Source organism: Phascolarctos cinereus, unplaced genomic scaffold (genome assembly GCF_003287225.1).
Source record: "Phascolarctos cinereus isolate Bilbo 61053 unplaced genomic scaffold, phaCin_HiC Scaffold_1;HRSCAF=81, whole genome shotgun sequence".
Lineage (NCBI taxonomy): Eukaryota > Metazoa > Chordata > Mammalia > Diprotodontia > Phascolarctidae > Phascolarctos > Phascolarctos cinereus.
Genome location: NW_027555514.1, coordinates 101,660,769 through 101,675,851, shown reverse-complemented (window position 1 = coordinate 101,675,851; position 15,083 = coordinate 101,660,769). Strand labels below are relative to the sequence as shown.

Sequence of the window (15,083 nt, the reverse complement as noted above, 5' to 3'; positions counted from 1 at the left end):
GATGTCATGTTCTTGATATTCATCGCTTTTGTTCCAATAGCGAATAACTTCCGTTGGCTTAAAGATCTGCTCAGTTCTATCCTTCGTCCCAACCTTGGAATTCCCTAGCACCAGTATGAGGTTTCTGCAAGGAATTAGGGGTGGCAGGTGAGGGCGCTAGGAGGAAGAATCACAAGGTCATTCTATTCTCCCATCAACACATTTTAAAGCTTCCTTAATTCCATTGTTCTCCATCTACCACATACACACAGAACAATGTGTGTGAGTATGTGTAGACACACATGTGTACCCAAAGAGGCTCCTCTGGGGTGGTGTGAGAGAGAATAGTTAATCTAATTGGGCCAGAGGGTAGAAATTCCTACCCAGAGGGTAGAAATACGATAACCTCAAAATATCTGTTTCAGCTATAAAACCCTAGGGGAAAAAAAAAGTAGGTTGGTGACTGAGGCAGCATTATGTCTGGGCATGGAAGTGGAGACCAAAGGGGTTTAGGGGTGATTATTAATAGCTAACATTTATATAGTGCTTTAAGGTTTTCAAAGCCCTTTAAAAATAGTCTCTCATTTGATCCTCACAGCAATTTTTGGAGGTAGGTGCTATTATGTTATCTCTGCTTCACAGACAGCAAAAACTGAGGCAATGACTTGCCCAGGTCACACAGCTAACAAGCTTCTGGGATCACACAGCTAGCAAGTATTGAGGCTGGATTTGAACTCAGTTCTTCCTGAAACAATATCTAATGTTTTATTTTATTATATCATCTAGTTACCTTATTATTTTTTTAACCTTTAAGACAGTGCTTTGGCTTTACTAAATAAAACACTTCAAAATAATCAATAAATGATAATCACTCTGAGAATTTTGTATTCTCTATAACTTTCTGTGTAACTGTATAACTTTTAAATTACATGACTATAAAGTTTTATGACTAAAACTTTTAAATTACATGACTACAAAGATGCAACCTGTTACAAAATATCATTGACCATTCCCCTTTTTAAAAAAATATTCTATTTTCTCCCCAATTATGTGTAAAAACAATTTTTAACATTAATTTTTTTAAACTTTTGAGTTCCAAATTCTATCCCTCTCCCCCTTCCTTCTCTGTTTCCTGAGATGGTAAAGCAATCTGATAGAGATTATACATGTGCAAACGTGAGAAACATTTTCATATTAGTTATTTTGTTCAAAGAAACTTGAACAAAAAAGAAGGAAAGGAAAGGAAAGGAAGGGAAAGGAAAAGAAGGAAAGAAAGAAAAAAGGAAGGAATAAAGGAAGGGAGAAAGTGAAAAATAGTATGCTTCAGTCTGTATTCAGACAATACTAATTCTTTCTCTGGAGGTGGATAACATTTTTCACCATAAGTCCTTTGGGATTGTCTTGGATCATTGTATTGCTGAGAATAGCCAAGTCATTAACTATTCTTCATCATGCAATATTGCACTTACTTTGTACAATGTTCTCCTGGTTCCGTTCATTTTACTTTGCATCGGTTCATGTAAGTCTTTCCAGGTTTTTCTGAAAGCATCCTGCTTGTCACTTTTTATAGAGCAATATTATTCCATTATAGTCATATACCACAGCTTGTTCAGGCATTCCCTTGATTTCCAGTTCTTAGGTTCCACAAAAGAGCTGCTATAAATATTTTGTATGAACAGACTCTCTTTTTTTTTTTGTCTCTTTGGGATACATACCTAGAAGTCATATTGCTGGATCAAAGGGTGTGTACAGTTTTATTAGCTGCCTCATTATTAAGGATCTGAATAATTGTCACTTACGATGAATGGCAGTGAGTGGCTGCCAACACCCATTGTTGATGAATGAGAGCTCCCACACAGGGGTTCATATGGGACCTGAAGTATACTAGGTAGGGGGCAGGATCTTCTTTCTGTTCAACTTTGTTATTAGAAGAAAATGCACCTGGGGAAAGAAGAGAGAAGGCAGCAGTTTATAGCAACAAAAATAAAATATACCCTAGGAAAACTTCCACTGAAATTGTGGAAATGTTTCCATCATAAGAGGTCTTCAAATGGAGGCTAGATGTATGACTTGTCCTAAAAGAAATTTCTGTTCAGGTATGGGCTAGGCTAGATAGGCTCTGATGTTCTGCAACTCTGTGATTCCTCTTACCTTGTCCCAGTCTGTGTCACTGGAGCCTTCAGTCTAAGAAGTAAGGGAAGGGGCAGCTAGGTGGTGCAGTGGATTGATCACTGGCTCTGGATTCAGGAGGACCTGAGTTCAAATCTGACCTCAACACATAACACTTACTAGCTATGTGACCCTGGGCAAGTCACTTAACCCCATTGCCTAGCCAAAAAAAAAAGTAAGGGAAAGAAATGGGGTAGTGGAATGGAATGATTTCCCATCTCCCTTCTCTTCTGTGCCAGACTCTATCCCTGCAGGCAATCTCCGGAATTTGGGAGGGAGGAAGCAGTTTTTGAATCCAGGTTCTTTGATCCCAAATCCAGCATTTGCTGCCAAGTGGCACTATATTGTTAGACTCCTCTTGCCCCAAACTGCCCCCCTCACCGTCCCATGCCCCAGTCAATGCCAAAGAGAGCAGTCTTATTTTTCCTGAATCATAGATAGAATTACCAATGGATCGCTCACCGATAAAGAGAACAAAGAGAAGGATAAACTTCATAGCCACGTCAGGATCCTGTCTAACTGCTGATGCTAGGGAGGGAGAGAGGGAAGGAAGCAGCAAAGTCTTGGCTTAGTCTTTTTCCCCTCACTGATACTGATGGAAGCGGTGGATGGAGTTGGACAGGGAGCTCTGAATGGGAAAATGAGGCTTAGAATAGGAGACTCCAGGACTCAAAGCTTTTTCCTCCTCCAGAGAAGAGAGTTCCAGAGCCAGGAAACCTCCACCATTCCCAGGATGACAGGGTCATGTTAGCCTCCTGCTTGCTAATCCGCTCTGATTCCTATAAGAGTTATTTATACCTTACCCTGACCCCTTTCCTCTTTGTGACAATGATCCCTTGTTATCATCATCACCACCATCATTTCCTCCACCACCAGTCCCATTATCATCCTTATCATTGTGACCCTAGACAAAGAGATTAGGTTAAAATTAGTATGGCCCCTAAAAGAATTGCTAAGGGATATTGAAAATGGCCTGCAGTGAAGTCATACCAGCTCTCTTGTACATAAGTCAAACCTTTTCTAGAACTAGGGACCTCTTCTCTCTGGGTGGCGATATGGAAGATGACATTTCTAGGTACCATTAAGTTATTTGTGTTATGACTAGCTGAGTCCTATTGCAGTAATAAATCACTGGAGCTGTATTATGATGAGTGCATACCAGTTTTGAATTATAAATAACAAAAGATTAATTTGTATCTCATAATAGTTTACATGCTTCTGAAAACATAGTAATAGCTATTGCCTCATTCCATTCTCATAAGCAGCATGGCATAGTGGGTAGAGAGAGCTGGCTGTGTGCCCAGAAAGATCTGACATCATGTCACTTCTGGCACCTACTCATAATATGAACCTGGGCAAGTCACTTAACCTCTATGTTCTAGACCAGTGGTGTCCAACTCAAAGAGACAGGGGCCACTACACTGTACATCAGGATCTCTGGGGAGCTTCAGATTAACATAGTTTTAAAATATAATTCTATCTATGTTATATTGTGTTTCTGTATTTTGTTAAATATTTCCCAGTTCCATTTTAATCTGGTTCTGGCCACGCTCAGGAACGTTGCAGGCTACTCTGTGGTGTGTTTGAGACCTCTTCTAAAACTCTAAAACTGTAAATTGCAGAGAAAGTGCTGTTCTACAATGGTGGAAATGAATTTTCTCATCCAGTAGTTTCTTGTACCAATGAAATTACAAGTCCAGTCCCTATCTCTCTATCCAAAGTCTCCTCCCCGCCCATGCACACACTTCTGCCAAATAGGTAAGAGGTATTCAAGAGATGCAGTGTGCTATAGTGGAAAGAGTATTAGATTAGATTGGAATCAGAAAGACCTAGATCTGAATCCCACCTTTGACCATGAGAAAATCCCTTACCCTCTGAGCCTCAGTTTCTATAAAATGGAGGTAATATTACTGGTCGTGCCTTGCTTCAGAAGTTTTTGCAAAGCTTAAATAAGCAATTCAACATAAGGCATTTTGCAAACTTTACAATGCTATTGTCATTATTCTCCCCAAGGTGATCTTTCTACAGTACAATTCTGATGAAGTCCTCTCAATAAAACCTAGTGGCTCCCAATTGCCTCTAGAGTCAAATACAGACTGTTTGACATTTAGATTTTAGAATAACCTTGTCCTTTCCAGTCTTCCTTCACATTGCTCCCCCCACACACTCTTGCAGTCTAGCCATCCTTACTTATGCACTGCAGACCTGATGCTCTACCATCCATTTCCATGATCCGCATAGGTACCTCTTCCATCACTACAGGCTGTCCATGGTAGCTTTTCTCACAGCTGTCTTCCATTCTTGACTCATCTTGAATTTCGGGTCTCCCCTACCCTCTCTCCCCTACTGTGTCTTTTTCATGTGAATTATTATCAAAGCAGGGGTCCTCCTGCAGTACTTAAGTCATTTATTTTCTTAACCTAAATGTGTGTGTGTCTGGATGGGCCTACAGTTTTACAAGAGAAGCAAAATGCAAACTTAGTTGGAAAATAAAAACCAGCTTTCACTGGAGAAGGGCTTCTATAGGGAGAATGCCCAGTTAAAAATAAAAAGAATTTTTCTTGAAGTGACAGTACATAAGGAGAAAGAATGCAACTTAAGGCTAAACATGACTATGTCTTTAAGACAGGAAAACCTCACAACTCCATTCTAGGATGTGAGTTCATCATTTTCTGAGTAGGTGTTTATCTCACACACATCAATAGCACAGCAAGACTAAGATGGGAATCTCTAGGTTAGAGATTAAATTTTTGTGGTGTGAGATAGATTAGACCTGGTCCATGTGAGTGCAAGGTCTCTGGTTGACCCCAAACCATGGGTTACATGTTATTTTGTTATGATTTATTATATTGATAATTTTCATTTTGAATTCCTGAATAAATCCACTCTGGTCAAAATGGATACTTTAAAAAGAATATGCTTCTCTATAGCTTTTTTTTTTTGCTAACAATTTAGTTTCTTAAAAACATTTATTGATGGTTTAAAAAATTGCTGTTATTTGCCAATATCATACCAGTTGAAGTCTCCCTTGAAACAAAGAAGTGCATTTAAGCAAAACAAACCAACAAGTTGATCTTATCTGACAGTATTTATCCCTCATTCCGCATCAGTATTCTGAGGAGGAATATTTTAACAGTCCTCTGAATTCAGAATTAGTCATTGGATTGATAGTTCTGATATCTTTTGTTTTCTTTTATGACTATTTTCATTTAGATTATTCACTTAGTTCAAGCTTGCTTTGTTCTGTATCAGTTCATACAAGTCTTCCCAAGTCTGAATTCATCACCTTCATTGCTTATGACTGCATAATAACTACATTAACACACCACAGTTTGTTCTCAATCAATGAGCACCCACTGTTTTCAGTTTCATTCTACCACTAACTCTGCCGCTATAAATATTTTGGCATCTAAGGAAACTTTCCTTCTGTCTTTAACCTCCTTAGGGGTAAATGCCTGGTAGTGATTTGTATCCTTCATGCCAAAGGGTATGAACACTTTAGTCACTTTCCTAATATGGTTTGAAATTGTTTTCTACAAAGTTTGGATCCATTCACATTTTCACTAATAGTATTAATGTGCCTATTTTCCCCACAGCTCTTTCAACATTTATCCTCTTCACATTTTATCATCTTTACCAATTGCCTGGGCATGAAGTGAAATGTAGAGTTGTTTTAATTTGTATTTTTTTTCATTATTAGTGATTTGGAGCATTTTTCTTATGTGTTTATTGATCATTTGCATTTCTTCTGGAAACTTTATACTCATAGACCATGTATCATTCAGGAATGTCTCTTGCTCTTGTCAAGAGACAACATATTTGTTTCTCATAATATTGCTTTTTGCTTCCCTTCTTCCAGCCTGTGGCCTCTACTTCTATGTATTTGCATTCCCAATCAGTTGTTCTCTCTTTTATTTCTTTAGTGAGATATCATCACAGATTCAAATTTTCCTATTCTACCAATTGTTTCTGCTGGGAAGGCCATAGATTCTGCTTTCACAATTCTCATTTCTATTTTAAACCACTTAGGAAGTGTATTGTGGTTCCACACTCTCCTCAAAGTCCACAGAGCTCTTTCCTCAGCAGATGTTGAGTCATTTCCCTTTGTTTTGTAGTATTTATTCATAGATGCCTGAATTTGTTTGCCAGATCTGAAGGCCATATTTTATTATGTTGTTAATGTTTCCCTGTTTCCTGTTTATGTTTAAGATCTTTGAGTTTTATTTTTCCTAAGATTTGTGGTAATTTCAGTTTTTCCCCTATATTTCTCCCCATTGCTCACTTTTTTGCTTCTTCTCCTTTGTTGGTCATTTCTCTGTGGGCTGGATCTCAAAGCATTTCAGCCTTGTCCCATGCTGGAAAATTCATTGTTCGCCAAGCCTAGGTTTCTGCCTCTAGTTACTTTTGAGGAGACAAAACTGGTCCAATCTGGATAGGGAGCACTTCCTTCTGGCTTAGCAGAGGCCCCCCATATATGATATCCTGCCTTATTTTCTCTGTTCCTCAGTTCTCTAGCCCATTAGCACAGAATGTGGCCACACTGGGGTTATTGCATAGTGGGCAAAATTCTGCCCATTTAGAGTCTGGCTCTCTGAGCTAATGGGAGGATGTGGGGGTAAGAATGTAGAGTTAATCTCTGTTTACAAGTTCATATGCCTAGACCATTCCTTCTTTTCATCCATTGGCATGTAGAGTTCTGTTGTAGCACAGAACACTGCCGTGGCACTACTGTGGTCTCCATAAATTTCTCGAGTATGGAGTTTGGATCTCCATGGCACGGCGAAGGGTTAGGGAGGGAGTTTCAAGACATAGAGTTATGTTTTGTTGTAAGCCTGTGTATGTTGGATTGATTAGTGCAGTTTTGCTGATGGAAGAGTGATGAGTAGCAAGGGAAGGAGTGCTGAGTAAAAGAGAGTTAGCATTAGTTCATGGAGTTTTTACCTTTTTTTGGATTCTTGATGTCTGAAAACATGGAGGCAGCTGAAGTTGCTTCATCTTTGGTACATAATTCATGTTTTAGAGAGGCTTGAGAGGTTTTGAGGATCAGAGAGAAATATCTAGTCCTCTGTCTTACTGGCCACTCCTATATATTTGTTTCTAAGTCTAGCTTTGCAGATTTTGTTCATGACAAGTTTTTTAGTTTTATATAATCAAAATTGTTTGTTTAACCTTTTGTGATCTTTCTTCTTTAGTTGTGAGTTTTTCCACAAACCATAGATCTGAAAGGTTATGTCTTTCCATTTTTTTTAATGATATGACTAGGACCGAACAGATAAGAAAAAAAATTATCAGCAGAGGCAGAAATTGATTAAAAATTAGAGCTAACCAAATTTCTCTGATAAAATCTCATATAAAAGATATGAGACCAAATTTATAAGATTAAGATCCATTTCCAAACAGACAAATGTTCAAAAGATATGAACAGGCAGTTTTCAAAGGAAGAAATCCAAGCTATCAACTATACAAAAAAAATGTTTCAAATCACTAATAATTAGAGAAATGAAAATTAAAGCAATTCTGAGGTTACACTTCATGCCCATTAGATTGACAAAGATGACAAAAGAGGAAAATGACGAATGTTGGAGAGGTAATAGGAAAACAGGAACAGTAAAATGATACTGGTGTAACTCTGAATTGGGCTAGCCAATTCTGGGAAGTAATTTGGAGCTATGCCTAAAAAGCTGTTGAACTATGCATACTCTTTAACTCATCTATACTATTACTAGGCTTTGTCTTAATGCAGATAAAGTAAGATTTGGAATCCCAAGGTACAGTATAAGGAAATAGGGAGCACACAATAAGGAAGAGTCAGCAGAGAGAAAGTAAATCAAGCCAGCTGTATTGAGGAGAAACAACAGAGAAGGGACAGTGAGGGACAATAGAAGAAAGTCAGATCCCTTGGCCCTACGGGAAGAAAGCAGTAGTTTGTTGGGTTTTTGTAGAGTTGTTATCTGAGTCAAATAAGACTGGTTATTGGGGGGAGAAGAGTGAAGGCCTGGATCTCATTCATGTCGGATTGCACGGAATTGGATTGTTGGACTGTGGGTTAGTTGATATTCAAACAACCTTGCTGGAGGAAAAATGTTTTTGGTTGTTAAGGGGGTAGGGAGGCTACTGAAGTCTTTACAGGCTAAAACCCCAAAGAGGAAAGGTCTTGTATGTACCAAAGTATTATAGTAGGTTTTTTATTTTATCTTATTTTGTTTTTGCAGTAGCAAAAAGTGGAAACCCAGAAGGTAACGCATTTGCATCTAACCTAAAAAAAAAGAGAATGAAGCATTAACACTGGTCAAGAAACTCTCCCTTATTTCCAACCACCTCTCTTCTACTTTAACTTAAATCATCTTCCTCTTATTTTCAGTCCTTCAGAGACAAAAAAGGAAATCTACTTCTCTTCATACAATCCTTTGATTTTACTTGAACATGGTATGGAAGTCATCCATTAGCTGTCTCTTCTTCAAGCTAGTTAATAGAGATAGTCTTCTAATTTTTCCTTTCTGGACCTTTTCCTTATCCCTTTTATATATCTTCCCCATGTCCTCTAGGACCCCTCTACATTCTTCATTCTTTTGAAAAAAAAAAAGATATTCCAAAATTAGACAATAGATTAAGGTGGATGTATTTAGAAGTACAGTAGAAGAACTTTTTTCCAGACACTTGACTGTCATATTCCTTTTAATAAAATGAAATATCACATTAACTTTTCCCTTGCAACAGCATAACTCAAGGGGAAACAGAAGAAATTCATCTTGTAGATATAATTTTCTGGATCCAAGGGATATAGTGGAAGATGTTAGTGTAGACGCCAATGTTACCTCCTAGGAAATTCCCAACCTCTATCCCTTGAATCTTGTCTTTGCAGATGACAGCAGCCAGTGCAGCTTCCTGAGAAGAAAGAAAAAAGATAAAGGAATTAGAGCTTCTCTCTCAGTCACCAAGATTGGGCATGGAACTTCCACACCTTCCATGGAGGCAATGTAGTGTAGTAGATAGAGTATTATAATAAAAATGAGGAGATGAGTTAGACTCCTAACTCTGCCACTACTAAAGTGTTTATTCTCCCAGGACCAGTTAAACCAAGTGTCAGGTAAAGGGGTTAGATTTCCCAAGCTGCAAAGACATCTCTGAGGTCTTTCAAAGATCAGAAACTTGTATGACTTTGTGGAACCCTAAGCAATAGGGGCCAAGGATCAGGACTTACTGTCCCTATAGAGGCTGATGGTATCAAGCTCACACTGAGACCAGCTTTTTAGTCAATCCTAGTGACCTTCCTACTGGGAATATCTTGAGGAAAAGCATGTAATCCTATAGGTCTATTTACCCTGAGACTTGCCCTATCACCCACCAGTGAACATCAGTCCTCAATCCAAAGATGAGAGGACTGCAACATTCTCATATAGTCATATGCTACCTTAATGTAACTAATTACCTTCATGAAAATTCAATGTTAGATGAAACAATAGGACAGATTTAATGGATAATGGGACATGTAGTTTCACCAGGACGATGTTATAAAACAGGACATATAGTTTGGGCAACCAAAATCAGTATTGCAAAAGTAAAGGAGGGAGAGATGTGGCTGGGACTTTTATTTTCTTGGGTGATGGTTATCAGTAGGAAACCATGGCTTGTTTCATCACAAAATAGGAGAAGGTAGCTTCACCTTAATGGTCTTCACTGTCTGAGATTTCTGCCTACGCTCACACAAAGTTCCAGAGACACAGAGTCAAAAGACAAGAATGCCATTATTTATTGTGTACTCAGAGGGTCATAGATGTAGAACTGGATGGGACCTCAGAGACCATTTAGTTGAACCCCTTCATTGTATAGGTGGAGGAGACAAGGCCTTGGAAGGTTGGGAGTCCTGTCTAAGACTATACAAGTAGTAAATGCCAAGGAGAGCTTTGAACCTAGGCCCCTCAGATTCCAGGGCCAGTATTCTTTCCAAAATACTACAGTGTCTCTTTTGACAGAGAAAATGTGGCACAGTGGGAAGAGCCTAGGTTAGATCTTTAGAGGGGTAGGCGATCTTCATAAATTGAGAATAGAAAAGTTACCATAAAAATTCTCTCGAATGACTTTAAGAATTTCACACATATCCTGTTTTTGCTGACTTTTCCTTGTTTTGTTTGCTGGCACTCTTTGTCTGATAGCAGAGGGGCCGTGAAGGTTTGCCGAAGGTCAGGGTGCTTGCCTGAGAGAAAGAGGCAGAGAAAATGTCCTATTGCTAGTAACTAACTTAACATGATTCTTTTCAACTGTTTTTTTTAGTGCCCTCCCTCCTCTCAAACTACCCCCTTTTTCATCATTTGCATTTTACTTGTATTTATTCTCTTTATATTTATTTTATATATTCTTATATATACTTGTCCTCCCCCATTAGAATGTAAGCTATTTGTAGCAGGGGGTTGTTTCATTCATTGTATTTATATTACCAATGCCGAGCATAGGCCTGTAGCATGGCAGACAGTTAATGCATTTGTGGATTGATTTCTTAACACGTACAAGACACTGTACTCAAATGGAACAGCAAAGATCTTGTACATAAATGATCATAGCAGGCCCTTGTTTCCACTATATGTTTGGTAGTCATCACCCACCACCCCTCAAAAGTTATATTTCCTATCCCTTCCTATTTATCCTATCCTAGCTTATTTGTACATATTTGTTTTCATATTGTCTCCTCTATTAGATTATGAGCTCCTGGAGGGCAGCAACTATCTTTTGCCTCTTTTTGTATTCTCAGTGCTTAGCACAGTCATTGGCATATAGTAGGCACTTAATACGTGTTTATTAATTGATTGACTATTTGAAATCTAATGACAATTTTTGAACTGTAAAGATGAGATCACATATTCATTTTGCAGTGGTGCAGGCAAGGATTTGTGGGGGCAAAAGGAGAGACAAATGAATGGAGAGAGAGAGATTAAGAAACAGAGGGAGGAGAGAGGAGGGGAGAGAGAGATTGAGAGAAAGAGAAAGAGAGAATGAGAGAGAGAGAGAGAGAGAGAGAGAGAGACAGAGAGAGAGAGAGAGAGAGAGAGAGAGAGAGAGAGAGAGAGAGTAGAGGCTAGTCAAAAACCAATTCAGAAATAATGACCAAAGTCCAGCTAAGAAGCAAACTAGTTGAGGGACGGAACTGGGACTATGTCCCTGAAGATGGGAAGGAGGCAAGGTTTGGGAGATTATTGAAAAAAAAAGAGGGGCAGCTAGGTGGCGCAGTGGATAGAACACAGGCCCTGAAGTCAGGTGGACCTGAGTTCAAATCCAGCCTCAGACCAAATACTTGACACTTACTAGCTGTGTGACCCTGGGCAAGTCACTTAACCCCAATTGCCTAAAAGCAGAAAAAAAAACCAATCAATAAGACAAAACTGATTGACAGGGAGCTATGAGCGAGAAGGAATCAAAGCTAACATCAAGGTTTGGAGCATGAGTGACTAGGAGAGTAAATATTGCCATGAACAGAATAGAAGGATTAGGAGGAGGAACTGGTTCGGAAAGAAAGTTGATGAGATTGAGTTTTGGACACATTGGACTTGAGGTGTCTGTGGGATATTCAGGTGGTGAAAGGAGGCAGTTGGAAATTTGGTGACCCGCTCTTCTCAGCTTCTATAATTTTTTTCCTGTTTCTATTTCAACCCTTGGATTTTGTTTCTGGGGAGAAAACCCTAACACCAACCAATCTGTCCTTTATTTTAAGCTTTCATGTATTTTTAATTTGGTTTTCCTCCTCCTTTTCTCTGTGGGGACTGTCCCTTCACCATCCCAAGGATTGTCACCCCATCTTCTTCCCTTCCCCTCCCCATTCTTAGTGATGTCCCTAAATACCAACATGTGCCTCTAGCAGGACACCACAGGCAAATGAAGCCAAAATAGTAATGAAGAACTAACACTAGTACTCAGGGGTAATGGGTCAAGGGCTGGCATTGTTAGAAAATAATATATGGATTTTGAGAGAGAAGTTTTAGATTTAAACAGGGAAGATAACATAGGATGAATGAGCAAAAGTAGAGAGAAAGAATTAAAAACAAAACCATAAAGGAAAAGACAGAGAATTGTAGAAGTCCAGGGTATACTGGTTAAAAAGATAGTCTAAATTCAGTGAAGTTAAGTAACAGCAGCAAGCCATCCTGAGGAGAAACAAAGTAGTGCCATGTGAGTCAAATCACTGTCTCCACCTTCCTTCAGACCCTGATGGTGGTTACCAGCTCAAGTCTCTGAACCCCAGAGCCCAAGCGATAGCAGTGCTCTCCAGACCACTGGCCTGGCTTCTAGCCTGGCTCCAGAGAACCATCATCTACAGCATCAACAGGCAATTGTAAAGAAGCTACCTAGCAACCTCCTTCTTGAACCCCTGCCTCCTGAGCAGCTGGAGTTACTGAAGACCCAGAAAAGAAAGTTCTCACCACCAAATTCTTCAAATAGATTAACAGATATGGTTTTTATCAATGGAAATGAAACTAAAAAAATGCATTACCATCTACTTTGCTTCTACACATTAAGGATCCCCTTCTCACTGGGGCCTTTCCATTTAACTCTAAGCTGAAAATTCTTGTATCTGTTTTCTCCCCATTACAAGGTGAGCTCAGTGATGTCAGTATCATTATCACTTTTCTTTTCTTAAGCCCAGAGCTTAGTAAACTCATAACAATTTGTTTTTTCATCCATTCATTTCCCTAGTCTTCTTCATGAAAATTTATGCAATCATATGAGTACTCACCACTATTTTTTATGCTCCAGTCTAAGCCAGAGATAACACACTTTGTGCCTGCAGGGAAGTTTTTAGTGGGCAGGGCAACGGGCTGGACCTTTTCGTTGACAACTGCTGGTTTGGATAGCTTGATTAGCATGAGGCTGTGCTCAGAAGAATCTGTGCTCAAATTCCAGTAACGAATGATTTGGACAGAATTAATGGTCTGCTCTGTTCCATCTCTAACTCTTTTCTTGAAATTTCCCAACTTCACTTTGAGGCTTCTGCAGTGATGATGGAGAGAGTGAGAGTAAGGAGAGAATGAATTTATGAATCCACTCATAACCACATCTTTATTTGAGGCTTTTTTAAGACATGCTTTAGCCAGTTCTTCTCTGACTTGGCCCTGCTTAGGCTGTCTTCCTTTTCTAAACTCACAATTCTTCTAAAGTTCCAGAAAGTCCTTTTATTTAAAAAATCAAAAATCTTCCTTATTTCTTCTACAGCACTGTCTCTTAGCACAGAGACTATATGTCCCCATGCCTTGACCTTAAAAGTTCCATGACCTCCTCAATTCTTATTACCTCCCATCTTAACCTTCTTTATGTTTATTAAACCTTTTTTTTTTTTTTGCTCAGCAACTCAAAGCTTTCCCCACCTTCCTCTCTCTCCTTCTATGATGTCTACAGAAAGTTTAATAAGACACAGCTAACCCTTCCTTTTGATTCTGGTACTATTCTTCCTGGGGGAAGCAAATGTGATAACTTTAAAAAAAATGTTTTGCAGCTACAGAATTCCAGAAAATACAGTTTGAGAGGGAGTTATATTTTGGGCATGGAAGCCTTTTTCACTTACGGTAAGTAGCAGTGAGCAGCTGCCAGGACCCACTGTTGATGGATCAGAACACCTACACAGGGGCTAAATTGATTTTTGATATATACAAGGTAGGGTGCAGGATCATCATTCTGCTCATCAGTATAACCAAAGAAAAATTCACCTTGAGGGGGAAAGATGGAGAAGGAAGCCAGGTTATAGGATCAGAAAAACAGAGCATTCTTGTACTCACTCAGTTGCCTCAGTTGATACTAGTCCTGGTCTCACTACTTTGTTGCTTCCATACTCTACTACCTATCAAACAGAAGCAGCAAGGGAGATAATGGAAATGGTAGAATGAGGTTGATTCCCATTACCACACCAAACTTTATTCTCAGACACTACCACAAAGCGAGGACCTAGGATGGGGGAAGGGAGAGAATTCAATACAGTCTTTTCAGCTTCTATGGTTATAGATGGGACAAATGTTCTGAATTTTAGTCTACTGTTATTAAAATAGGATCCCCTAAAGAGTAATGGGGTCTGTGCTTTCTAATAACCTGAGTAGGATAGGGAAAAAAATTGTACTCAAAGACCTCTAAGATCCCTCCAACTCTGAATCGATGATCCTAAACTCTTATACTATTTGCTCATCCTTGGCTTGGGAACATGAAGATGAGCTGACACTTCTCTAAGGTGGGGGAGAGTCAAAGAGTAGGAAGCATACATCTGCTCCCCATAATTGTTCTCCATACTCTCCTTATATCACCCACCTCTAATCCCTCCCAAACAAAAACAACCCAGATTTTCCTGTAACGTAAAGGAAGCTAAGTGGCACAGTGGGTAGAGCACTAGTCTTGGAATCTTTGAGTTCAAATCTGGCCTCAGATACTTACTAGCTGTGTGACCCTGGGCAAATCATTTAACTCTGCCTCAGTTTCTTCATCTGTAAAATGAGCCAGAGAAGGAAATGGCAAACCACTGTAGTATCTTTGATAATAAAACCCCCAAACGAGGTCATAAAGAGTCAGATGCTACTGAAACAACTTAAACAACAATGAAAGGTTAGAAACCCATGGACACTCACCAGCAAAGAGAACAAAAAGAAAAATATACTTCATGATTATGCCAGGATATTTATCTATCCTAGTGATGAAGCTGGGGAGTATAGGAAAACATGGAGTCCAGTTTTCTTTCCACTCCTGTTCCCTAGTGGTATTGAATAGATGTGGATGATCTTGGAAAGGAGTATTCAGTGGGATCAGACTCTGAGCCTGAGCTGGGAATTCTAAGGCTTGGAGGTATTTCCTTCTTCCTCAAAACAGAGCATGACAGAGGCAGGTTATCCCCACCTTTTCCTTTTTTAAGAAGTAATAAAGTTATTTATACCTTTCTGTTTATGACACTCACCTTTCCCTTCTCTGTCTCA

At 39.2% G+C, this 15,083-nt stretch overlaps 1 protein-coding gene across 1 annotated transcript; it reads right to left on the bottom strand.

Moving 5' to 3' along the window:
* Positions 1–8,801: 8,801 nt before the first annotated feature.
* LOC110216267 (serine protease 37) lies at positions 8,802–15,058 on the bottom strand. The gene is made up of 5 exons (XM_020998082.2): positions 14,742–15,058; positions 13,697–13,838; positions 12,872–13,125; positions 10,206–10,342; positions 8,802–9,033 (listed from the first exon to the last, which is right to left on the bottom strand). Exons 1-5 carry the CDS (start codon positions 14,773–14,775, stop codon positions 8,893–8,895), a joined length of 708 nt encoding a protein of 235 aa, XP_020853741.1. The 5' UTR covers positions 14,776–15,058; the 3' UTR covers positions 8,802–8,892.
* Positions 15,059–15,083: the final 25 nt, after the last annotated feature.

Bases quoted from the DNA above. Each gene is read 5' to 3' on its own strand.
- LOC110216267 (XM_020998082.2), bottom strand. From the start codon at position 14,775: ATGAAGTATATTTTTCTTTTTGTTCTCTTTGCTG. The intron at 13,839-14,741 runs GTGAGTGTCCAT...TTCCCCCTCAAG, and splicing joins TCTTTTTGTTCTCTTTGCTG to GTGAATTTTTCTTTGGTTAT. The intron at 10,343-12,871 runs GTGAGTACTCAT...TCTTTCTCTCAG, and splicing joins CTGGAGCATAAAAAATAGTG to GCAAGCACCCTGACCTTCGG.